The sequence below is a fragment of the Rhineura floridana genome, chromosome 5 (assembly GCF_030035675.1).
Source record: "Rhineura floridana isolate rRhiFlo1 chromosome 5, rRhiFlo1.hap2, whole genome shotgun sequence".
Lineage (NCBI taxonomy): Eukaryota > Metazoa > Chordata > Lepidosauria > Squamata > Rhineuridae > Rhineura > Rhineura floridana.
In genome coordinates, this window is record NC_084484.1 from 122,803,541 (window position 1) to 122,830,982 (window position 27,442).

Consider the following 27,442-nt stretch of genomic DNA (forward strand, 5'->3'; position numbering starts at 1 on the left):
TTAGAGTATATGTGGTAAGTAGAGTGAGTGAGAGAGGGAGTACATGGGTTGGAATGTTGATGAGTGTTGTATTATGATTGGCTGAGCGCTTGAGTGCCTGAAGGTATAAATGAGAGGATGACAGTGGAGAGTTTGTGGTGTTGGTTGGTTGGTTCTGGGTTTTGGATCGGGTGGATTGGATTAGGCGGGTAGTGAGGCAGATTATTGACAACTAGAAACATAAAGAGTAATGCAACTTTTGAAACCACACGCTCGTTGACTAAACCTTTAAGTTATTTATTTATTTATTTATTTTATTGGATTTCTCAGTCGCCCATCTGGCTGGCTAACCAGTCACTCAGGGCGACGTACAAAATAAGCAAAATAGCATAAAATGACACATCAGTACAATAACATTAAAATCTAAAAGCAATGATGTTAAAATCTAGCCCACCCCAATATTGTTATTCCCTGTGTATATAAATAAATATTTCTTGGTTTACCAAAACGCCTGATCCTTGGCTGGGATTTCACAGACCAGAAGGGTGGGCAGGGCATATACCAAGGTTGGGAAACAGTATCAATGGTGGTAGTGGTGAAGAGATAGTGTAACAACATCAGGTATCCAGAGCAACCCAGGGCTATAATCTTTATAGGCACAAAGATACAGGGGGGTTGAGGCCTGTAAGTGCACCCAGACACAATGTAGCAATAAGCCAGGAGGAGACAAATGCACAGTCTCAAGGCAATATTGTTTACAGGGAGTGTCTGGTGGTGCTGCCTAGCAGGGGGATCTTGAGAGATCTTTGCTAGAGCTGGTGAGAGAACCGTTAAGAGACCAGGACCCTGAGGTGGGACTGTGATAAGGCGGTGACCACACAGGTGGGGACCTGACACACACCCCCTCCCAGGCAGCCTGCTCCCTTGCCAATACCCTCCCCTTCACAATACTCTCAGTGCTTCCAAGAACTGGCTTGACTGAAGCTTCCTCTTCTCCTCCCTCCCCCCAAATGGATTGTGAAGCTTCATCGTCTTCCCCTCATGGGTCACCAATATGCAGGCCTCGCTGTTGCTCTCCCCCTCGGTGTGGCACTCTTCTCCTGCTCCTGCCCTAATGGGTTTCCAAGCTCCCATACACACCCCATTTGGGTCTTGTTGAGCCCCAGCTCTCCCAGGGGAATCAGGGTGAGGAGCCGGCCAAATCCCAGCCTCCTCAGATAGAGCAGGGTGAGGAATCAGTGGTAGATGCGACTTTCGAGGACAATGAGGGAGGAGGAGGAGTTGACAGCCTGCCAGTTCCCACAGACAGTTCTCCCACCAAAGCAGACTTTGCACCTCTGACAGATGCCCCAACAGAGCTGTTGGGGAATGACAGGCAGGCGCACCAGCTCCTCCCCCCCAGGATTCCCTGCTGGGCACTTCAATTGTTTTCCTGCCTATTGAGGCATCTATTGAGCCTGTACTGTCAGATGAGCCGGCGGAGGCTCGCCCCCCTTTGCCCCGCATGAGATACCGCAAGTAGGTGGGACTTCAAAGGAGTCAGAGATTGCAGGCAAGACCTTCCCTACTTAAGGCAGCGTCCCCCTGACCTGGTTGCTGAGTCAACTTTTTTCACATGCTGCAGAGTATGCCTAGATAGCTTAGTTAGGGACTGTAGTGAGTTAGCATAGCTAAGTCTATGAAACGCCTTGCCTTTGATGTTACTCTAATAGAACAGGGATTAATTCCAGTCTCGCCTCCATTTTGTGATTCGCACTCTGGGCAGGACAGGTCTCCAAGCTCCCACCAAATGGGTATCCAAGTCCACCCAACACCCCAAATGGGTTGGCAAACTCCCACCCACCCGAAATGGGACTGCAAACTGCCCTTCACACCCCACATGGGTCTTGAAGCTCCTCCCCTCCCACCCCACATGGGACTTGAAGCTCCTCCCCTCCCACCCTACATGGCTTTCCTTGCTCTTCCCCTCCCACCCCAAATGGGTCTCTTCACCACCACCCCAGATGGCTGTCCTAGATCCCCATCCCCCATAAGTGTCCAAGCTCCCAAACACACACACCCCAAACAGGTCTCCAAGCTCCATTCACACACCAAACAGGTCTCCAACTCCCCCACACACATTCTAAATGGATCTCCAAGTTCCCCCCACCCACCCCAAATGGGTCTCCAAGTTCACACACACACACTCAAAATGAGTCTCCAAGCTCCCCCCCTCAGACCCTAAACTGGTCTCCAAGCTCCCCACCCAACCCCACATGGGTTGCCAAGCTACCTGGTTTGATGAGGTCTTGTTGCCCAAGCAGGGCTCTAAAGGGTGGCCAGGTGAGGCACTGGCCCGAGGGCCCCTCTGCTCCCCTTCTGCAATCTGCGGCAGGAGCCGTGGATCGCAGGACAGAAGGAACTTCCGAGCCACCTGCCATCCCCCTGCTTCACCTACCTTTCTCTCTGCTGTTTTTTGCAGTGCGTGCAGGGTTGCCATCAATCAAGATGGTGGCTGAGGTTTCCGTATCGGGCTGAAGCCTCTGCTGCCATCTTGATTGATGGTAGCAATGCGTGTGCGTGTGTGCCATCAACCAATATGGCAGCAGAAGCTTCAGCCCCTTAGGGAAACCTCGGCCGCCATCTTGATTGATGGCAACCCTGTGCACGCAGCCACAAAGAACACCAGAGAAAGGTAGGTGAGGTGGGGGGATAGTGGGGGATGGCGGACGGCTCGGAAGCTCCTGTCCTGCGATCCGCTGCTCCTGTCTCGGATTGTGGAAGGGAAACGGAGGGGCCCAGGGCAGGCTGCCCGAGGGCCCCGACATGCCTGGAGCCAGCCCTGTGCCCAGGCCAACAGCTGGTGCTTCCTGTTCACTCACTCTCCACTGCCCAGGTCATCAAGTTGTAAGTTGCAGCGCCATCTGGCTGATAGACAAACTTCAGCGTGACAGATTCAGGGCCTACATTTAGAGAGAGAGATGAAACCTCAGAGGACACATGCAATTTCAATAGTGAATGCCTCTACTGAAGCTCATTTTTGAGACCTTGGAGAAAATAATATTACAAGGGAGGGAATAAACAAAAATCACTTAGGAATAAAAACAGTGGTACAGAGAATAAAATATTCCCACTGCATATTGCAAATACATTATTACCTTTGTGTTGGGTTGCAAATACAGAAATGTACTAGTAAAGAACTGCTGCCTCATACATTTCAGTTCAGCCAGCAGCTCTGTGTGTATATTGCTCTGTATATGAGATGAGGTGAATCTGCTGAATGAGGAAACCTTGGAGGTTGCTTCAGCAAGGCTTCAAAGCTCCTGTGGCCACAGCAAGTTATTCATTGAGGGCATATGTGTCAGGAAGCATCTGTTTTGTGCATTTTCCAGCTGGACTGTTATAATAAAGGGCATGACACCCCCAAATATTCAACACTAAGAATGAATTCTATTGTTGTGAGTTTGGGGGTTGAAGTGGATAATTTCTATGAGTTCCCTTTGAGCCTCCAATTTGGAATCCTGTGCCTTGGGGTGACAAACTTGCTCTGCTGGTCAGATGAGTTTCTTTTGTTAATCTAATAGAGTGGCCAGGTGGGTTGATGGGTCTTTTAGGTGCCCATCAACTGGTGAATGGGCCAGGGAAGTCCTTCTGTCATTGAAACTCTTCAGGAGTGCCTCCCCCCCCCCGGGGCCTAGGAGAGGCTTTTGTTTAAGTGTGTTGGAGAATGGCTGGGAACTGGAGGCAGGCAGAGAGACTGGCACTCTGCACCATGGCTTTAGGATGCCTCCTGTAACCCTGATGGAAAAGCTGGATATTGGACTGCTGGTGCCTTGAACCCCTCCATCTTAAGCTCAGGTTGGAATGTGTGTAAATAAACAAACCATATTTCATAAAGACACCACAGTCTCTGCTGACCTTCTTCCCGAGGAAACCAAACCCAGGGCGAGCACAGGGACCCTTGGAAATCTCACCGCTCGGAGATTGGGGTGGCGCAACAGTATAAATAACTTAAAAGTCCTTGAGCACCGGGATCAAACAGGAAAAAAAAAGAATGTGATATAAATTCATATGCTAAATTAAGTTCAAAATACAAATATGTATTGTTTCAGTGCCCATGACAGAGCAGAGTCTGAAATCTCAAGACACACAAACCATCTTGATGCCTTTCTCTCATATCTACTAAAACAAATGCAGTCAAACTGCTTAGAAATTTATAAAGTTTATTCCAGAGCTAAACCTGGCTCATTTCCGGCTCTTTCCTTTTTGATTAATACCCTGATAAAGTTGGAAAATACTTATCATTAAAGTATACTATGCTGACCAGTTGCAGAACTAATGTGTTTCAAGCCACCGTGGCTTCCAGCTTCATTTTGCAAGAGGAGAGAGGAGAATCAGCATTGTTACACCTGTTTTCTTCAAGAATCAGGAAGGACTTTATAGTCCATAGTATGAAAGGCTCACACTAACTGGTTTCAGGTGACCAGTTTAAACTATGTGTCACCCACTAGTGCAGAATGAATGAATGCCTGAAGGGACCAACTGTCCCTTAAGAAAATGATACCTAAAAGAAGTAACTTTTTGTCTAGGTTTATCAACACATTTTTGTGAAGGCAGGATGTCTGTAGGTACTGGAAGCATCCTCTGTTTCACACTTTGGTGTCTAAATGTTAGGGGTGACAAAACCTATGATTTTCTGCCCAAGCTGATGGCTGCCCTATTTAGTTCTCAACAGTAAGCCTCAGAAGGACACCACCTGTTAATCAATGGATTCATACAGGATTTTATTGCTAACTGTGCTGAGATTGTATGTGCCTTATGTGCTTTAGTCAAGAAAGGTAAAGTGTGGTATTGGACTCCTGAATGTCAACAGGGCATTTCTCTCTCTCTTGTCTTTGTCCCTATTTCCCAACATTTTTTTCTGATCCTTGCCCTACATGGCTCATTTTGGGCTGTAAAGAGAAACTGAGCGAAGGGATCAAGGCAGTGGTGAATGCTTCTTTAGAAGAAGGTGTGGTGCCATTAGCCCTCAAGGAGGCGGTAATAAAGCCCATTCTGAAAAAGTCCTCCTTGGATCCCCAAGATTTAAACAACTTTCACCCAGTTTCTAATCTTCCATTCTTGGGCAAGGTCATCGAGCGAGTGGTGGCCGAACAGTTAAAGACACACTTGGATGAAGCAGATTATCTGGATCCATTCCAGTCTGGCTTCAGGACTGGTCATGGAACTGAAACAGCTTTGGTCGCTATGGTGGATGATTTAAGGAGGGCGTTGGATAAAGGGGAACATGCATTCCTTGTCCTCCTGGATCTCTCAGCGGCTTTCGATACCGTCGACCACGGTATCCTTTTAGATCGTCTGGAGAGAATGGGAATAGGGGGCACTGTTCTACGGTGGTTCCGTTCATATCTCTCAGACAGACATCAACGGGTGGCATTGGGGGATAAGGTCTTGGACCCTTGGCCTCTCAATTGTGGTGTGCCACAGGGTTCTATCCTTGCCCCCATGCTATTCAACATCTATGTAAAGCCGCTGGGAGCCATCATCAGGAGATTTGGGCTGCGGTGACACCAATATGTGGATGACACCCAGCTCTATCTCTCGTTTAAGTCCTCACCAGAGTTGGCTGTGGAGACCATTTCCAAGTGCCTGGAGTCAGTAAGTGAATGGATGGGAGGAAATAGGCTGAAGCTAAACCCTGACAAGACCGAGGTACTGCTCGTGGGAGACAGGAAAACATTAGGAGCTTTAGACCTGGTGCTCAGTGGGGTAAAACTGCCCCTGAAGGACCAGGTCCGCAGCCTCGGGGTCATCCTTGATTCCCAGCTGTCCATGGAGGCTCAGGTTTTGGCAGTGAGCCCGGCAGCTTGGTTTCAATTACATCTAATACAGAGGCTGCGACCCTATCTGCCTGTCCATCTTCTCCCATGGGTAGTACATGCCCTGGTCTCCTCTCGCTTAGACTACTGTAATGCGCTCTACGTTGGGTTACCCTTGAAAATGGTCCACAAACTGCAGTTGGTACAGAATGCGGCGGCACGTTTGATTACGAACAGCCGTCGCCGCGATCACATCACTCCGGTGTTACAAGATCTACACTGGTTACCAGTTGTTTACCGGGCCCAATTCAAGGTGTTGGTACTAACCTTTAAAGCCTTATGGTCTCGGCCCAGCTTATCTGAAGGAACGCCTCCAGGATCAACAAATATGCTGCCTGACTAGATCAGCCACTCAAGACCTTCTCTCGGTCCCACCAGTCAAAACAGCTAGACTGGTGCGGACCAGAGAGAGGGCATTTTCAATCGTGGCCCCCACCCTCTGGAACTCTCTCCCTTATGATCTTCGCCATGCCCCCTCCCTGCCAAGTTTTCGCCAAGCCTTGAAAACCTGGCTATTCAGGCAGGCCTACAAGATCCCTGGGGTAGCCTAATTTTATTGGTTTTAGCTATGGGTGGGTTCGTTTTCATTTTATATTGTAGTTCTTGGGTTTTTATGTAGTTGTATGTTGTATTTTACTTGATCTTGTACGCTGCTTAGAGTGGCCGCTTGTGCGGCCAGATAGGCAGCCTAGAAATAAAATTTATTATTATTATTATTATTCTGCTGTTTTCGCTCTTTCCACCAATACTGGAAATGCCAGATGCATGGGATCCTCTGTGCCCATCAGACATTTTATTCCATGCTTCAACCCCTCAAACCACATCTCCTGATACCTGAGGCTTGCCATTACTTTGTAAAGTCAAATGCATTGAAATCAGCCCAGTAATTGTGAACCATAGCAAATATTCACTGTTTCCTTATCTTCCTGAGTACACAAGTACTACTGAATTGTATGCATCTGCCCTCAAAATTCACCTCTACTATCATAATAAGTTGACACCCCCTTCATAGCCTGTGCATTATATTATTAAAGTTGGGGGGGGATTCTGTCAACACTAAACAAAACTGAGCTGAGCTCAACAGAAAAATTGAAGCTAAGTAAGGATAGTCCTTCTTTGCCAAAGCTCACACTACTACCTCTCATTCAAAACCATTAGTAACAAAGATTAAGCAAATAATAGTCAGCATTTTGTTTATATTTTATAAACATATTTTGATCTTTTAAAATACTGTCTTCTGGCCTAATTCTTCAGAAATGAATGGGTAAAAAAAGAAAAGCCTAATCAAGTTATTTAAGGGGAGAAAAGAGAGATTCTGTTTCTTTAATGGATTTCAGGGGAAGACTATTTGGATTGTAATCTGGTTATATCAGGGATAATGAGGAGAAGAATCTTATTCTGACAGTTCTGCTTTTTGGTTGATATTGAAATTGCTTTTCCCATCTGTGTCTGTGCACATTTGGGAACGACAGCATTGGTAGTTTTGTAAGACAAATAATGGAAGGTCTGGAAACAGAATTTTGTTTGTTTTCAAAGAGTGAGCAAACATGATGAAAGGTGCGTTTATCATTTGCTATTGAAAATGGTTTCATGTACTGTAGTGTTTTTTTCCTCCTTTGTTATCCCAAACTATAATGCTAAACTATAGCAAACTTTATTTTTGCAGATGTTAAATATTTAAAAGAAGAGGATGCAAATCGGAAAACATATACTGTCAGCAGCACAATGAATTTCAAAGCAGATCGCAGTGATGATGGTGCAGTTGTAAGTTGCAGAGTAGATCACGAATCCTTGAATTCTACTCCTCAGATAGCAATGCAAGTTCTAGAAATACATTGTAAGTAAAAAAAATTATGTAGTATATTTATAAAACAAATGTTGCTTGTATTCTGAAGGAAGGTTTCATTTATTTGAATTTTTGAGTAACAAGTTCTGCCCATTTTTGATAAACCTAACATTGTCTTGCAGATTGGTATCCAACAGCATTCATAAATCTAACTTGAATTTTAGCAAAAATCTATGCCAAAATAGGATTAATGTCAGCTAAAAACCTTGAAAACCAGGTCTAAAATATATTTTCAGGTTCAACATATATATCCTTCTAATATGAACATTGATTTATACAGCCACAAGAGTGGCTGTATACTATAGCCAACATGGCTTTTTCACATTCCGTAAGGTTAGATTGAAAATACCTTCTCATGCGATTACGCTGCTTCCCATAAGCTCATTTCAAAACCAATCCTTACAAACCTTATAGTCCTGAACTCAGAAACACTTGATTAACAGCCCTCTAAGTTGTCAAGGCAATACACAAAACATCCAGAGAGAATTGAGAGTTCAAATTGTAAAACAAGAGAAAAAAAACAAGACCCCTGTTGGACTTTTTCTGTAAGAGATCTCAAATTTGTTGAAATTAATTAAAAATCAGCCATGTTCACAGAGTACCTGTAATACTATTACTGGTCTTGCTCCATACTGACCTTCATCTTCTACAGTTTAAAGATTCTAAAAGCCAGACTCACAGATGTTTGGCTTGGATAATCAGGGGGCAACACCCACACCAGACCCACTTTAGACAGTCATGGCTTCCGCCGAAGCATCCTGGGAAGTGTCATTTGTGAAGGGTGCTTAGAGTTGTTAGGAGACTCCTGTTCCACTGACCAGAGCGGTTTAACAGTCAGCCCCTCTTCTGGGGATTGTAGCTCTGTGAAAGGAATAGAGTGTCTCCTAGAAACTCTCAGCACCCTTTACATTCTACACTTCCCAGGATTCTTTGGGGGAAGCCATGACTGTCTAAAGTGGAATAAATGTCTGGTATGGATATGGCCAATGACAGCTTTGGTTTAAATCTGGGTGGGACACTACACGTACCTGCTGTAGAATAAAAAGGTGGGGGAAACCGTGAAAAACAATGATACTGTTCACGATGTTTTCCTTTTGAAAAGGAAAGGGGCTTTTCCTCTGCCCAGTGCCCACCCGTACACACCCATTATTCTCCCCTCCCCTCCCCTCCCCCTTCTTCCCCTTCTCTTCCCCTTCCCTTCCCCTCCCCCAGGTCAATTTTACCTATCCTAAGCAAGGGAGTAAATCCAACTGAACTCAGTAAGCATGCACATGAACAATCCATTCTCAGCAAACCTGCACAGGATCCCATTTCTTACCTCCTGGATTAAAAACCAGAGAAATTCACTAATAAGCAAAATAAACTTGTGGTTTAAGAATGCAGCTATAGCCAATGGATATTTCTATCAAACTTTAAAAAGCAGGGAAATTGGGCAGCTACAGTGAATGCACCAGGACAGCAGGAGACCTGACCTCCTCTCTGAGATATTGTACTGCCCTACAAATTGGTCAAAATGCAAACACCATTTGTGTTGGTCTATCACAATCCAATCCACTTCCAGTGTAGCTTGGAAGAATTTGGTAACATGTGCCTCTGAGCATATGGTGAGGGGTACCAACACCTGCAGTCAGCCCAAATAACAGAAACAAGACATGTGCTGTGCTGATCTTGTTTTAGCAGGGAGGAAGCAACAATATTTAGACAGTTGATATAGTTCAGATAGTCACTTTAAATATGTTTGATTTACTTTGCAATTTTAGTGATGTTTCCTATCGTAAATCATTTTCTTTTGCTTCTGTTTCTGTGAAGATGTGACTTTGCATAATTTACACAGAAAACACTCCAAAAACAATTGTGGAATAATGGCACTGACTGTTCTGCAGAATAGTCTCCAATGGACATGAGGAATGTGTAAGTTTGCACAAGATGAAACAGTAGGAAATGAAATATATTCTAGCAAATTTCTAGGTGTGCTCTATGTTTTTAATTGACCATGCCCACCCTTCTTTAGTGGAGTAATTTAAGCATATCAGGCTGAATACATGCATCTTGGGCAGGCCAAGTTTGTTTTTCCAACAGCTAGATTCATTGCTTAAGTAGTAACATATTGTAATCCTTCTGATTTTACATCAAATTGCAGTTTCAGATTCAACTGTTAATGCACCCAAAATAGACATAGAACATAACCTCTGATTTGAAACACAAAAGGCTGTCTTCACCATCTATCATATTGACCAATAAAAAGGTTTTGAAATTGATGAAAACAAATTTGGCATAGATTTCTAGGATAAATAATGAGGGAAATATAATTTTTTAGGTTAGATTCTCTGTAGAAACAGTAGTAACACAGGAAAGAAGAAAAGTAAGAACACCCACAAAATACAACAAATGTAATTTTCTAGCTTTGGAGATGTAGTTCTGATTGCAGGTGTTGCCACCACTCCCGTATGCTCAGAGGCACATGTTACCAAATTCTTCCAAGCTACACAGGAAGTGGATTGGACTGTGAAAGACCAACCGAAATTGTGTTTGCATTTTGACCAATTTGTAGGACAGTCCAATATCTCAGAGAGGTCAGGTCTCCTGCTCCCCTGGTGCATTCACTATAGCTGCCCAATTTCTCTGCTTTTTAAAGTTTGATAGAAATATCTGTGGGCCATAGGTACAGTCTTAAACCACAAGGTTTTGTTTGTTTGTTTTTTGCCTATTAGTGAATATAGTTTTTGTTCAGAATGCTTGCTAGAGTCTTCCTAATATGGGCTAGAAAATTATCATCTTTCTTAGCAAGTTGAACAGGAGGACTGGTTCTTGCGATTGGTTTTTAACATGTCTATAGTTTAATATGAGAGCCAGTGTGGTGTAGTGGTTAGAGTGTCAGACTACAACCTGGGAGACCAGGGTTCAAATCCCCACACTGGGGTGACCTTGGGCCAGTCACTGCCTCTCAGCCTCAGAGGAAGGCAATGGTAAACCACCTCTGAATACCGCTTGCCATGAAAACCCTATTCATAGGGTCGTCATAAGTCGGGATCAACTTAAAGGCAGTCCATTTCCATTTTTTTCATAGTTTAATGTAGCAGCTCCTATTTGTTTACTTTTTACTAGAAATTAGGAAGTAATATTGTTGGGTATACAATATGATTTGTGTACAATGTTGAATAGGCCAACAGACCTTGTTGATCATAAAGGAAAAATGTCTGGGATAGAAGACATTTAATAGTCATTTTTACTTTGTTTTTTCCCTTACACTTCAAGATGCATTGTGCAGGGGATTGGACTTGATGGCCTTATAGGCCCCTTCCAACTCTACTATTCTATGATTCTATGATGCGTGTGTTATATTCAAAGATATAATTCTTGCTCTCTACGTGTTGCTGGACTCCAACTCCCATCTGTCCCAGTCAGCATGGTGTATTGTCAGGAATGGTAGGAATAACCAGTGCTTTTTAAAAAAAGAATGAGATGCTGGTACTAAAATATTGATAAAACTGTTGTGAGTGCCAGCACATAATAGCTGCCATAGGCAGACAAAAAAAAAAGCAAGAAGAAGAGGTGTACCAGCTAGTACAATCACACACAAAAAAGCAGTGGTTGTAACTAGCAACATCTGGAGGGCCACAAACTAGTCATTCCTGGTATAAATATTTCATCTGATGCAACAGCCTATTCACTCAAAAGTTGGTCTAAACATTTAGTTCGTGTTTGTCTAGTAGAGGCTATTGTTTAAACCAAGAGTAGCCAACATAGTGCTGCCCAGATATTGTTGGCCTTCATCACTGATCATTGATTTTGCAGACTGATGGGAACTGGAATCCAGCAATATCTGGATGACACCACATTGGCTACCCCTGGTTTAAGCTGTTGAGACATTTCTTCCCAAATCTTTTATACACTGTGTTATTTCGTGTTAAAATAAAAATGGAACTATATGTCTTATGACTTTGTAAAGCTACTTTTGCCAAGATAGCTGCCACTATTAGATATCCCTACTGAGAGCTATAGGTGTAATACAAAATAAACCTTTGTTATATTGTTAACCTTTTGTTTATTTGTTTATTTTCAGCATTTGTAAACTGCTTTTCACAACTGTGTGGTCACAAAGCAATTTGGCATAATATTGTAGGTGCAGGAATAAAGGAGAGATATTGTAGACACAGAAGTAAAGGACACCAGACATTGTCAGCGTATTTTAAACAAGGCCACAAACAACAATATTGATCTATAAGATCACCAATTCCTTTGGGTTAACAAATGGCATAAACCTCATTATTTGCTCCACAAATGTCTGTTCACTCATGGAGAAGAGATACCTAGCAGGAAGAAGAAGGCCTTGTCACAGCAAGTTTGGAAGCCTGTTTTCAATTCGTTTTTACTGTAATTTTAATTCTGTTTAAGCCACCTTGGGAATTTGTTGAAGAGTGGGATATAAATGCCTAAGATAAAAAATTCATGCAGCATCAGGTGCCATTTTTGAAATACAGCTGATTTTCATGGCTGTGCTTGATGCCTATTGCATCTGCCTATATTATTGGCTCTATTTCCCTCAAAGAAGGAAACTGACTTATTAAACAACTGTACAGGTGACCATACTATACAAAAGCACCTGATTCACCTTACCACTTGTCAAATTGATACAGAGGACCAATTTCCTTGGACCACCCTATATATTACACATACACCTTCATAAACCTTTATATTCATAAACCTTCACCCTGATTTTGTTAACATGAAAAACAAGTGCTGGGTGCTGCAACCAGGGCAGATGAAAGGCATGTTGGGGCAGGATATTTAACACTTTTCCTGCTATCTGCCTTTCCATCTCTCAAGGTGACCTCTCAAGTTGCTTTTTCTCCCATAGGCCAAAGATATGGGTACTTCAGCATTTATGAGGAGAAAAATAGCCGAAGGGGAGCAATTATTAGCTGGAGGGGACCAACCCTCCTCTACGCTTGACTGCAGCCTCAGGCATCTGCTCTTAATTTTTAAAAAAAACAAAATACTAGTGGGGGAGCAGTTATCGTATATACTAATTTATTTATTTATTATTTATTTGATTTATATCCCACCCTTCCTCCCGGCAGGAGCCCAGGGTGGCAATAATATAGGGAAATCATTTTCTGAATGCCAGTCTTTATGCAGCCAAAATAGTACCATCCACGTATAAAAAGGAGGTATCAGCAGGCTTGAGAGAACCCCAATGTTTGCAGAAGTACAAAACACTTCAAGGGAAAATAAACCCAAAGATGGAAAACAGCCCATACAGGACTAAACATGCTCAGAAGCCACAGTATCTGTTGGGTGGAGAGGAGGAATGCAAGACTGGGGAATTGGATCAAGTATTCTGGAAAACTGAATGGCTTGCTGGCTGGAACCCTGAGCAGGAATACATCACATTGCAACATTTTGTTGCAGGTCCAACTTGTAAAGAATTAAATGTAATATGTAGTTTGGCCCTGAGAGTTTTTTTATCAGAGTTCCTGGCTTTGTGCTTCACTACAAAGTAGAACCAGTTCAGCTGCTTGAGGGATACCCCCTCTTAACCAGATGGTTTCCCAAATGTCCCATAATTATTTCCTGTTAATCTTTCACATGTTTGCTTCCCATTGGCTCTACACAGATTCTCCTGATCATAAAACATATTTATTTATTTATATCCTGCCCATTCTCCCAGTAGGAGCCTATGATCTCTGATGCTATATTCTCCACCACTGTCTATCCAGAATTCCCTTCCTTTGCCAGGGCATGGACATCCAAAGACTTTCCTATCCCTGATACCATCATGATCAGGGTAGCAACCCCTGTTGAGAATGTTAGAGAACACACAGGCAGGAGACGCCAATAAGGGCCTCAACAGAGCTGTCATGATGCCAAGTGATGCAGGTGGTTGCAGCTCTGTTTCTCAGGTGATGGAGACGTGGCTGGCCTTTAGAGAAAGCTCAGATGTCTTGTGAAGGTTCAGAGTCCCTTTAATCTTCACAGTTTGCCATGCTTGGTTTGATAAAGGGAAGGAGGCAGCCAATGAGGCAGCAGATCCCTCTGTCTACCCAAGAGGCATAAAGAACAGTGTGCTGCTAACACTTTCCCACCCCTCCATATTTGATACACCAGACAAGGGAACAGAGACACAGCCTGGGCTGACACCTGCTGGCCTCTTGAGGAAGATGAAAATGGAAATGGACTGCCTTCAAGTCGATCCCGACTTATGGCGACCCTATGAATAGGATTTTCATGGTAAGCGGTATTCAGAGGGGGGTTACCATTGCCTCTCTCTGAGACTGAGAGGCAGTGACTGGCCCAAGGTCACCCAGTGAGCTTCATGGCTGTGTCGGGATTCGAACCCTGGTATCCCAGGTCATAGTCCAACACTCTAACCACTATGCCACACTTGCTCTCTTGAGGAAGGTACATAGGCAATATTTTCTGGGAATTGGGGAAGACATCCTTCACAGTCAGTACAAATAATTTTCAGTTTCTAATTCCTATTGTGCTATGTAGCTCTTATTAAAAAAAAGAACTCCCTACCTCCCCACCACACTTCCTTATCCAAAATGCAGCCAGCTAGAACATTTAGCAATGTTAAGTTATCAAGAACATTTTTGGTTGGTGAGAATGAAGCCTTTAATTTCTGCTCCCAGTGCATTTTAACAGGCTATTTTATCATGAGCATCCTGCTGTGTATGCTTGCCATATACTGTATGGGCCCAGTGCAGCCTTTCCCAACCTTTGGGTCCCCAGATGTTTCTGAACTACAGTTCCCATAATTCCTGACCATTGGCCATGTTGGCTGTTGGGAGTTGTAGTCCAGCAACATCTGGGGATCCAAAGGTTGAGAAAGGCTGGTCCAATGCATTCCATTACTCTCTGTGTCTTCAGTCTGGATATGCTGGCTAAGCTCATAATTCCTTTTCTAGTTTTAGTATGAGGACATAAATGCATATCAAGTAACTATTTGTCCTGCACAAATCAACCAAGAACAGAAGTAAACAAGGAGGTGCTCAATTTGGTTTTACCCCTAAAGGGGTAGAACCAAAACTGGCCATTATTTATTTGATTATTGCCATGTAAAAGTAGATCTGAGAGTTACAGTGTCCTAGTAACCATCTAGTAACTGGAAGATTTATCACTTTTTTTTTTACTTTGGGAACCAATTCTCATTGTGGTGACTTTAATATTTCACAAAAGGACCTGTCCTTGGTCCATCTAAGATCATTTGGAGGATGGCTGTGAAGTGATACCTTGTGAAGACAGCCTTATCCTTATCCTAGAGTTGCAGTAGCAGCGCAACAATTGACTAATATTCCTGTTTTTGTAAAATCTCTGATTTAATTATTTTATTGATATTTATTTAATCATAATTGTATAGGTGTTGTCAATTAGTCACCTTGATAGAAAACTAGTGTTGAAATATTAGAAATAAAATAGCAGGCTTTGCTTGGCCAGGTAGGCTAGTAGAGTTTAAACTGTAAAGACCTTGTTAGATTAGCACAAGCATTGTTCCCCTTTCTTTTGGAACTTCACTGGATTTCTGTATTAGGGTGATTCCCACTGTAATGGAAATAGCATCATTATGGACTTCTGTTTCCCCCACTTTCAGGATGCAGAAGTTAACCAGGGGTTTCCCCACACACACACATTTTGGAGTATTTCCCCATGTTCTCCTCATTGTTATCAGTATGTCCCCTTCCCAAAGCTGCAGTTATGCTGAGTTATTTGATGTATTCTCTTTTTGAATACTTTGTCAGATTCAATAGCTTAGCAACGTCTACTCCTGTTGAACTTATTGGATGGCATGCAACATCCCTCTCCTTTTTATTTCTTTTATTTGCATATGTATCTTGGAATTCAACAAACAGAATTTCAAATGAAAATTGACAACATTGCCCACATGCACTCAGATCTAGCAAACAGTACTCTGAGTGGGAATTTCAACCTGTTCTTTGATATATCCCTGGGTTATGTATGCTAGGGATGCTTGAGGTTGGCATGGCTAGACTAGCAGCAAGATGAGATCATGTGTTACCAATTCTTTAAGTGCTGCACTGGCTGACTGTGTGGAATTGTACCAGGCCCAATTTTTAGAGGTGTTGGACTAGTGTACTCAGTGCCTTGGGACATAATGCATAAAGGAGTTCCTTCCTGACTACCTGCCAACCTAGGCTGTGAGTTCAGTGGAGGAGACCCTGCTCGTGGTACCTCTCGTGGACATAGTCTGTGAAGTAATTATGCAAAACAGGGCCTTCTCAGTGGCAGCACCCCAGTGGTGAAATTTCCTCCCAGTGGAGATCTGTCTTTCCCCCATTTTATTATCCTTCAGGTGACACCTTAAAACAATTATTTGTTTGGGCCTTTGGTGCACAGCTGGAGTGGAGTTCAGCTTCCACCAGACCTAGCACATATAAATTACAATCAGTAAATTTGCTGAACCTTATTGATATACTCCTCTTGTTTCAACTAATAAAGGTAGAAAGGCCCCCACGTGGAGGCTACAACTCAGTCACATAAATGCATAGTTCAATAACTGGGTAGAGTTAACAGTAAGAAGTTATCATTTCACAAGCCAGCCAATGGTGGACAGCTTGGATAAGCTCAGTTACCAACAGTTGTGACCATGTCAATTTATTGGACAGATCACAAACACATCCACTAAAAACAGTTTGCCTTGAATGGGGGAATGATCATTGCAAATCTGGAAGATCAGCATACATAAATGAATTATTCAACTTTCACATGCTCCCTGGCCCCTTGAAATGAGCTCTTAAGTGTGATTAAAGAGCATCAGACTTATAAAACTGTCAATAATCTAATCACAAGCAGTGTACATTTATGGCCATGCAAGCTCTGGTAGCATTTTGATTTTATGATGTTATGGGAAAGTTAAATAACATAATTATTCAGAATTGTATGTTATTAGGTCAGTGCTTAAGATGGCATCAATAGAGAAGCTGAAGTAAAATCATTAATACTGATCATTGTTGTATTATGACTACCCATGAAATCTAATTCCTGGATCCATATTTTTTTTAGTGTAGTAGACTAAAGAAATCAATGTTTTCAAAAGTAAGTCAGAAGTATTCAAGAACAGTGAATCTAACATTTCCCTTTAAATATATGAGCACATTCAAACTCAGAAATAATTATAATTATCTACCTGAATTATAATGAAAACATTGTCTTATTTAAACTTTTCAAACTAATGAATACTGAAAACAATGAAACTTAGAAGATACTTAGAGTAAGCAGTAGAGAATATCTGCAAACATGAAAGTTCAGTGCCACAATCTGCATGTTTAAATGAGATCAATTAGGTTAATGATGGATGAAAATAAGAATTCCATATTTGAAATGCAAAATAATTCAAAACCATGCAGGTTCATTTGCTGCTAAACTTTTTATCTTCTGAGAGGCTATTGGGTTCAAAGAGTTAATGTACAATCATACAATTTATGATCTGAAGAGTTATCCTCAAATATAGCTTGCTGATAATGAAATATTGAACTCTGTGTGTGTGTGTGTGTGTGTGTGTGTGTGTGCAGTACCACTCCTAGGCACTGGGATGCAGGGAAGCAGGGCAGTTGCCCCAGGCCCCATGCTTTGGGGGGCCCCAGCGCTTGGCAATCTGCACAGTGGCGTACCAAGGGGGGAGGGGTAGTGGGCCGCCCCAGGTACAAACAATAAGGGGGTGCTGCCACCGGAGGAGGCGGCAGCAGCCACTCGAGAGGAACAACCTTGCTGCCGCCTGTCCCGCTCCTGCCACCGCCACCACGGTCAGCCTTGGCTGGGTGGCGCCAGCGCTCGGGTGCCTGCTGGAGGTCTGGGAGCGCTATGCTGCAGCTGCTGTAGCGTGGTGGGAGTGGCAACCTGGGAAGGATCGTGCGCACTGCAGCGGGCTGCAGGTGAATAGGCGGCTCACTGCAGGTTGCAAGACGGCACCCTCCCTCCGGCGGGCAAGCTGACGGGGTGTAGTTCATCTGCAAATGGAGCCCAGCAGGGTGAGGAGGCTCCTGGCAGCAGGCACCAAACGAGCCCGGCATTGGATGGTGGCATGACGGCCAGGCCCAAGAATCTGCGACAGAGCAGGCAAGCAAAAGCCTATATCTAAAACAGCCCCCAACAGACACCCAACCTGCAGATAATGTAAAAAAAAAAAATCACAATTGTTTTAAATCAAAGTGAAAAATAAGAGCGCTGGATTTTTTTTTAAAAAAAAAGTTGAACTCTTATTAGGTGTTCTATACAGAAGCACTGTATGTTGTTGCCGCCTCCCCCCCCCCAAGGCTGGGGCTAACTGGAGCGAATGTCTTCCACCATTTCGCGCTCCTTGGGAATTTGGTCAGACTTCTAAATTTGCACCACAGTTGGCTTTTTCCTTCCCAGGAATGGTCTTGAAATGATACTGTTTTGTAAGCTGTTCAAAGCTGTTACATTGAAAGAATGTGGGGGGGGAGGGCAACTATGCTTTTGCCCCGGGCCCTGCACATGCTAAGGGCGGGCCTGTGTGTGTGTGTCTTATATCCTACAAAAGTATCATAAATGGTTCACAGATGGGTTATAAGCAAAGCTTGGAAGTAATTTGTCACAAAATAACGAATTACTTGTAATTAATTACTTTTTTGAGGAACAAGTGGGTAATTCCTTTACATTTTTATTATAATAGAATGAGGAGTAATTTTATTACATTTGAGGAATAATTGTAATGTTTCCAGCATTACTTTTGGGCATTACTTGGGGGGGGGAGCAGGGGAAGTGTTCTGCTCCTCTGATTTATGGATGAAAATAATGTGCCTCAAACTGGGCTTCTGTGCAGCATCACTCTTCCCTCGTGCTCTGTGGGTGGGTAGGAGGCAACAAGGGAGGAGATGGAGAGCGAGACGGGGTGCAGTGGAGAAAACAATTGTTTCTAAAAATGGATGGTGGTGGAGAAGAATGGAGTGGAGGGAGAAAGGAGCCGGAGGGCAAGAACATGGATAAAGGAGGAGAAGGAGGCAGCAGCAGAATGGAAATAAAGAACTGTAGAAGTGAAAGATGACTTGTGTGTGTTTGTGTGTGTGTGAATACTGTGTTTGCACTTAGCATGCAAAGTGGCCTGCACTGCCCTGCCTGGCTACTTTGCTGCATTTGCAGTGTTTTAACTTTTTTGCATTTCAGGGGGAAATGTTTGCTTGGGTGGTGCCCCTTAGTTGGTGGCAGGGCAGGGTCCAGGAGGTGGTTGAGTGAGAGAGATTATGTTTGCTGGCTGAAAGAGTGTGTGTGTGTGGGGGGGTTGCACTTGGTTTGACATGCAAAGATCTGAGTAGTGGCTTCTGCCTCCCTCCCTGCCTCCCTTACCAGCAGAGAAACCATCACTCCTATATTATGGATAAAAAGAATTATTCTACTACCTCTATCTCTGTGTGCGTTTATTTTTAATGTTGTTTTAGGCGACTTAGTGTGCAGCAGCCAAGGCCAGCACTTTGTAGGCACTCTAGTTTTTTTAAGAAGTAATTTAAGTGTAATTGTAGCGATTACTTTTGAGTAATGGTAAATTAATCAATTCCTTTCAGAACAATTGTAATAGTAATGGTAATTTATTCCTTTTTGGGGCCATGTAACAGTAATTGTAATTTATTATTTTTTTAAAAAATCTTCCAGGGTCTGGTTACAAGCTGGATAGTATTAAGATGTTGGACACTTCTACTAGATGTATCTGATGATGCAAAGTAAAACAATAAGGGGTGTGTGTGTGAGAGAGAGAGAGAGACAGAGAGAGAGACAGAGAGAGAGAGGCCAACTGGAGTTTACTATCTTACCAGCTGCCACCATTTTGTGGAGACCTCCCTGTGGGTATTTACAGATCCACAGCTGCCACCACATTGCAGAGAACCACCATTTCTGGTTCCCTGCTATGTTGCAGAATCTCACTAATTACCACTATATGTGGGGAATTTTCACTTGTTCTTTATTTCTTAATATCACTAGGTATAAAATCCCACCTTCTGTTTATACACCACTGTAGGATCCCTCCCCATACAGTTTAAATAAAATGTACCTGTTTAATCTTTTTTATATTCCCTTCTAGAACCCTCTAACCCAGCCTTTCCCAACCGGTGTGTCTCTAGATGTTGTTGGACCACAACTCCCATCAGCCCCAGCCATTGGCAATGTTGGCTGAGGCTGATGGGAGTTGTGGTCCAACAACATCTGGAGGCACACTGGTTGGGAAAGGCTGCTCTAACCAATCAACATATATCCACTGGAATTCTAATTCTCATTGGCTCATAACTGAGGATTACTGATTTTGAATAGAATGTCCACAGAAGGACCTCTCGTAATTTGCAATTGGCCTGACCCCTGTAAAAGCTAGATTCTGCTGTTAACTGTCATCTCTTCATTATGCAATTTTGAACGTATGCTGAAAAAGCACCTCTTTACCATGGCCTTTGACACCTGATATATATATATATTTAGGATCCACTCTATTCTTGTGACTACAATATGTTTTAAACCATTTTTAATATTATATTTTTAATAGTTGTAACCTGGCCTGGGGCCTTATGGTAAAGGGCGGCTAATACATTTTCCCTCACAGTGTCACTGTTCCTAATGTAATGAAAGGGGAAGGATAGAATGATGGCTGATTTCCACTTGTGGAGGATCCTTTTTATTCTGTGGTGATATATTTGCTCACCACTAACTTAAAATATCCATGCTGAAGTGGTCAACTAAATGTGCCACAGTGGATCTAGCTCCTGATTGGGCTTACCATAGTTATCTTTCTGAAGCATTTGCAGTGATGTGCTAAACCATGAGCTTTATCCTTGGTGGCATAAACCACTTCAGCATGTTGTTTTTAAAAGCAAAAATCAAAGTTAAAAAAAAAAGAGAACTAAAAAGCCACCAAAGATTTAGGGGGGGGGGAGAGATTGTATGAACTTTCATTTTCTTAGGAGCTATCCAAACCTCTGGTCAGCTGCAGCAGCAGAGTTTAATGAAGTGGTGGAAAGTGGGATGGAGGAATGCTTCTCAGCTATGCCAGCTCACAGGAACAGCAAAAACTCCCGGATATGACTCGTTGCCTAAGTAAGAAAATCCTATGCTGGCCCAGGCCTGCCCCCCAAATGCCATGATCAGGGGTTTCTTCTGGCAGCTGCCATCAGGGATATGGCCAGCAGTATCTTCCACCCACTCACTGTTTGGGTGGGTGCAGTGGGGCACTCCTCACTGGCAGGACTGCCCCACTGGAAGCAAAACTTTACCACATGGTTCTGGCTGGTAGATCTGTGCAGAAGGACATCTCTACTTTATCCAAACTTCCTCCAGTTTAGTGGATCAGGGGTTTAGAATGCTCTGCCCCTCAATAATATTACAGTATTTACAGATAGATTTAGAAATTCCTTTCAAAGAAATATGTAATAACAACTTCGTTTATCAATTGCAGCTTATTTGATGAGACCTGAGCTACATGTTCAGAAAGACCACACTGAAAATGCCTCCTCTTTACTATTAGGCTCTCTTAGAGGTCCAGAGAGGTCTACTTCCAGCTTTTGAGGCCCCTAGCCATTAAAAAAAAATTACAACACATGAAAACAAATAAGGCACTATGATTGGCTTATTTATATAATCAGCTAATCAGAGAGGACATGTTCATTATGGTCTAATCTTATGCCAATAAAACAATATATATGTTTATAAATATTTATGACCATTTTGAACTCTTAAACTCTTTAATATGACAATATCTATGCCAGTTAACAAAAATATGTATTTTGCCAAATCACATCTCTTATTTGCTTAAATTTGCAGCTCTAAACTGATAGTGTGTCATATTTTGGTTCACAAGTTGTGAAATTAATTTGTCTGAATTTGAGCCCTCCTTTGAGCTTGAGGCCCAAGCCAAATGAGACACTACCACCAATTGGCCCTTTTTGCTATTTTCTATTTCCACCATGATTTTGAATGTTTCCCATATAAAAAAAAACTCCTTGCATTTAGGAAACTAGCATTTGGAATGTAGGAGTTCATTGTAACGGCTTCTATAACCACACCCACAAGGAGACTCCAAAAATGCAGCCAGCTACATTGATCCACTGTTTTAAAAACACATACATAAAGAAACATCAGTACAAAAAGGAGATGGTACAATTTCATGACTGACACAAACAGCACCAGCTCAAAGCTGTACAAGACAAAAGATCAACACTTCAAATAAATGCTGGAGACTGAACTGGCTGTGACCAGCCAGGAATGAGACCTTGGGATTTAGTGGAAAGCTCACGGGGAGCATCAGCTCAGCAATTAGCTATGCTGCCAGAATTAAACATATCAGGATCAAAATATGGACTTATCTAATTTATAAAACAACAGCATTGCCCCATGAACAACAAATCAATTGTTAATTTGGGGTTCTAATCAACACTAGTGCATACCACACTGATTTCTGGTCAATTCACCAATGCTTATCGGGTTTTCCAATCAGAGTTCAAATTTGCTTTGTAGAAACAGAGTTCCTACAGGGAGTAAAACATAACCAGTAATAAAAAACACAGACTCCAGTTTGAAACTGACACAAATCAATTGATCTACTGGTGTACAATGTGTCATTCATAGAATAAAATATTTTGAACTTGGCAGAAAGTAAAGCCACAAAGTAATGTAATATAGTCTAAAATAATACACCTATGGTTTAATAATGAAACAAACTAATCATGGTAATTGCACTGTTTTAATAATAGCGTAAACTAATCATGGTATTGGCAAAGCAATCAATCACAACAATTTATCATGGTTAATAGAGCCTACTCCTAACTTCTTCCAGCCCATCTTATTATGAAACACAATGCTAACCACCTGCTCCTTTGACCTTTGCCCAACTTGGCTTCTTAGATTTAGCCATGGGGGGCTGACTGGGTGGGTCCAGGGAATGATCAGTGCTTCACTGGAGGAGGGTACAGTACAATCTGCCTTAAAGGAGGAGGTGGTGTGTCCCCTGCATCAGAAATCCTCCTTGGACCCAGAAGTGTTAAATAACTATTGAACAGTAGCAAATATCCCTTTTTGGGGCAAGGTGCTCAGGCATATGTGGAGGAGACTGAATATCTAGATCCATTTCAGTCTGGATTTAGACCCGGTCATGGCACTGAAACTACCTTGCTTGGCCTGGTTGATGAACTTTGTTGAGAGAGATTGGGGGGGGAGTGCAACCCTGCTTCTTCCCCTTGATCACATTGTCCTTCCGGAGCATCTCAGAGTTCAATGGTTCTTCTCCTACCTCCAGGGAATTTTCCAGAAAGTAGTTATGGGAGGCTTCTGTTCGACACCATAGGAGCTTTCCTGTGGTGTCCAGCAAAATTCCATCTTGTCTCCCATGCTATTTAACATCTATATGAAACCACTGCAAGTGCTCATCAGGGGTTTGGGAGCAAAGTGTCACCAAAATGCAAGTGACACTCAGCTCTACCTCTCTGTCCCATCTGAATTGGGAGAGGGAGCTGAGGTCGGGCTGGATGTGGGCCAACAAACTGAAACTAAATCCTGAAAAGACAGAGGTGTTATGTGTTCCAAGTTCTCGAGTGCAGGAGATGGGAAGATGGCCTGTTCTGGATGGGGTTGCACTTCCCTAGAAGGAGCAGGTTCATCGCTTGGTGCTATTCCTCGATCCAATATTTCATCCAATTATTTGATCATGGATGAAGGTGCTGATCTGGTGTGCATTACTGAGACCTGGGTGGGTGAGCTGGGAGGAGTTGATCTGACCCAGCTTTGCCCACCTGGATACCATGGGGCTGTCTCAAGTTGTCACCAGCCTTTCGCACAGGGCAGGGCACACCCTCAATTTGGTTTTTGCTCCAAATGGAGGAAGGAGTGGTCTTGAGATGGGGGGTGATGGATGTCACCCTACTGTCATGGTCAGACCACTTCCTGGTGAAGTTTAGACTTACGGCTCTGATCCTCCCCTGCGGGGTGGTAGACTGATTAAGATGGTCCAGCCCCGGAGATGAATGGAATCCACTGGATTTCTGAATGCCCTGGGGGAGTTCCCAGTAGATAGAGCAGGTGACCCTGTTGAAGCCCTTGTCACACCGTGGAACAGTGAGGCATGTCAGGCTCTTGACACGGTTGCCTCCAAGTGCCCTCTCCGGCATTGTGGACCCTGGTTTGCACCCTGGTACACCAGTGAGCTAAGGGCAATGAAACAGGCTGGACAACAGCTAGAGCGCTAGTGGCGAAAGAAGTGCTGTGAGGCTGATCAGGCACGAGTAAAACATCATAACCGTGCCTACTGTGCAGCGGTGAGGGCAGCGAAGAAGGCCCACTTCTCTGCCACCATTGCATCCTCAAGTAACCATCCAGTGGACCTTTTCCATATTGTCAGGGGCTCTGTTGACATCAACTCCAGGAAATGGAGTTTTAGACCCTTTGGAGGTCCACTGTGAATTGTTTGCAAGGCAATTTGAGGATAAAGTTGCTCACCTCCATAGCAATCTTGATGCTTCATCCACATCTACTGTAGTCCCCACTGAGGTGTCCAGTGCAAAATCTGCTGCAACTTCTTGGGAACAGTTTCAGCTGATGTGACCTGATGATGTGGACAAGGTGCTTGCTACGAGGTGGCCAGCAATGTGTCCTCTCAACCCTTGCCCTTCTTGGCTTATTAAAACTTGCCGAAGGGGTTTGACCAAGTGGATCCAGGGTGTGGTCAATGCATTGTTGCAGGAGGGAGTGGTTTTAGCCCTGAAAGAGGCAGTGATTCGACTGCTCCTAAAAAAGCCCACCGGAACCCATTGGTTTGTGACAACTACCACCCGGTCGGAAATGCCCCCTTCTTAGGGAAGGTAATTGAGAGGGTTATGACACAGCAATTGCAAGTACTCTTGGATGAAACAGATTATATTGACCCATTCCAGTCTGGGTTAGGCCTGTTTATGGGACTGAATCGGCCTGATGTCAACTTTATCAGGAGAAGGACAGGGGGAGCGTGACCCTGTTATTCTTGTTCTCTTGGCGACTTTTGATACCACTGACCATGTTATCCTTCTAGGCCGACTTGGTGAGATGGGTGTTGCAGGCACTGTTTTACAGTGTTTCCGATCCTGTCTCCAGGGTTGCTTTCAGAGAATAGCATTGGGCGATTGTATCTCGGTCCCCTGACAGTTGTGTTGTGGGGTGCCGCAGGGTATCATCTTGTCCCCCATGCTCTTTAACATCTATATAAAGCCCTTGGAAGCGGTCATCAGGAAATTTGGGGTGAGATGTCAGCAGTACACTAATGATTCCCAGCTCTATTTCTCTGTAACATCTGAATCAGGAGAGGCCGTGCAAGCACTGGATCAGTGCCTGGACTCGGCGGTGGGCTGGTTGAGGGCCAATAAACTGACTCTCAGTCCTAGCAAGACGGAGATGCTGTGGGTTGGTGGTTCTCAAGTTCGGATAATTGGTCAGTTGCCTGCTTTGGATGGGGTCGTACTCCCTCTGAAAGAGCAGATCCTTAGTCTGGGGGTGCTTCTGGATCCAGGTTTGTTGCTAGAGGCCCGAGTGACCTCCATGGCTAGGAGTGCCTTTCACCAGCTTTAATGGTAAGACAGCTGCCGCTGTTTCTGGACAGGATAGCCTGACCACTGTTATCCATGCTCTGGTAACCTGCAGGTTGGATTACTGTAATATGCCCTTTGTGGGGCTACTCTTAAGGTTGGTCTGGAAGATGCAGCTGGTGCAAAATGTGGCAGCGAAACTGCTCACTGGAGCAGGTTATCGCCAACATGTCACTCCACTGCTGAAAGAATTGCACTAGCTACCTATTATCTACTGGGCTAAGTTCAAGGTTCTAGTTTTGGTGTGTAAAGCCCTATACAGCTTGGGAACAGGATACCTGAAAGACCATCTTATCCCTTATATACCCAGTCAATCATTGTGCTCTACAGGTAAGGGCCTCCTACAGATACCATCTTATCAGGAGGTCTGTTCCACACAACATAGGAAACGGACATTCGTGTAGTGGCACCTACCCTTTGGAATTCCCTCCACTTAAATATTAGACAGGCACCATCTCTGTTGTCTTTTCGACACCTATGAAGACCTTCCTCTTTCAACAAGCCTTTTAAGTAGAGACCTTACCCCAGTCTGCATCTGTTGGAATTGCTTTTTAATATATTTTAAACCTTTTTAAAATGTTTTTAAAGCCTTTCTTAAAATGTTTTTAAATATGTTTTGTTTTAATATGCTTTTAATGGTTGTTGTGTTTTAATATATTTTGAAATCTGTTTTTATGATGTTTTTAAGTGTTTTTAGTGCTTTTGTTTGCCACCCTGGGCTCCTACTGGGAGAAAGGGTGGGATATAAATCAAATAATTAAATAAATAAACATTGTCATTGGAGGCTCAGGTGGCCTGGGTGGCTAGGAGTGCCTATTTCCTGCTCTGGCTGGTTCACCAGCTATGGCCCCTTTTGGACAGAGATGATTTGGCAACTGTACTCCATGATCTGGTAACTTCCAGATTAGATTACTGCAATGTGCTCAACAGGGTGCTGCCCTTGAAGATGACTTGGAAACTTCAGCTGGCCCAAGATGCAGCAGCCAGTTTACTGGCTGGGGTTGCTTTTAGAACTCATATAACACCTGTTCTAAAACAGCTGCATTGGGTGCCAGGTCATTTCTAGGCCCGATTCAAGGTGTTTAAAGCCCTAAATAACTTATGGCCCAAATATCTCAGAGACCATCTTCTTGCTTATAAACTCTCTTGGGTGTTAAGATCACCAGAGGGGTGCCTTTTGGTAGTTTCACCGCTCAGGAATTTGGGGGATGGTGGCCCGGGAGAGGGCTTTCTCTTTGGCAGCCCCTAAGTTCTGGAATTCCCTCCCTACAAAGGTATATCTGGCATCTTCACTATACAGTTTTCAGAGAACGCTAAAGAAACACCTCTTTACCCTGGCCTTCAGCACCTGAGATATATGTTTTCAGGACCCACCCTATTCCTGTGAATGCAATGTGTTTTAATGGTTTTTAATACTGTATTTTAAATTTCTGTAACCTGGCCTGGGACCTAAAGGTTAAGGATGGGTAGTAGTAGTAGTAGTAGTAGTAGTAGTAGTAGTAGTAGTAAAACCTTTCCTTAACATCTGAGTATTTTGGAAGATTCAGGATAGACAAAAGAAAATACTTCACACAGTGCATAGTTAAGGTGTGGAATTCACTCCCACAAGAGGCAGTGATGGCCACCAACTTGAATGGTTTTAAAAGAGGATTAGACAGATTCATAGAGGATAAGACTATCACTGGCTGCTATTTATGATGGCTATGATGTGCCTCTATAGTCAGAGGCAATATGCTTCTGAATACCAGTTGCTGGAACCACAAGAGGGGAGACCATTCTTCTGTTCAGTTCCTGCATGCAGGCTTTCTGTAGGCATCTAGTTGGCCACTGTGAGAACAGGATGTTGGACTAGATGGGCCACAGGCCTGATCTAGCAGGCTCTTCTTAAGTTCATATGACGTGGGAGACAGAGTTCAATCCCCACTCAGCCATGAAGCTCACTGAGTGGCCTTGTGCCAGTCATTGCCTCTCAGCCTAACCTACCTCATAGGGTTGTTGTGGGGATAAAATAGAGAAGGAGAGGAACATGTACACGATCTTGAGCTCGTAAGAGGAAAGGTGGGATATAAATGACATAATTAATAAATAAGATAGCAGTCAGAGAAATTCTACACAAAGTTCCAAGCAACTTGCACAGAAATGACAGAGAATGGTACATTTTACCTATTTTGATCCACCATGGCTGCTCTACTCTG

The 27,442-nt window shown here is 43.4% G+C and overlaps 1 protein-coding gene across 4 annotated transcripts in view; it reads left to right on the plus strand.

Moving 5' to 3' along the window:
* CADM2 (cell adhesion molecule 2) overlaps positions 1–27,442 on the plus strand; it is an 844,740-nt gene that overhangs the window by 636,009 nt on the left and 181,289 nt on the right. For all 4 annotated transcript variants that reach the window (XM_061627959.1, XM_061627960.1, XM_061627961.1 and 1 more), the window contains one exon: positions 7,504–7,674. In XM_061627959.1, the coding sequence (XP_061483943.1) occupies positions 7,504–7,674 (171 nt within the window). The remainder of the gene's footprint in view (positions 1–7,503; positions 7,675–27,442) is intronic.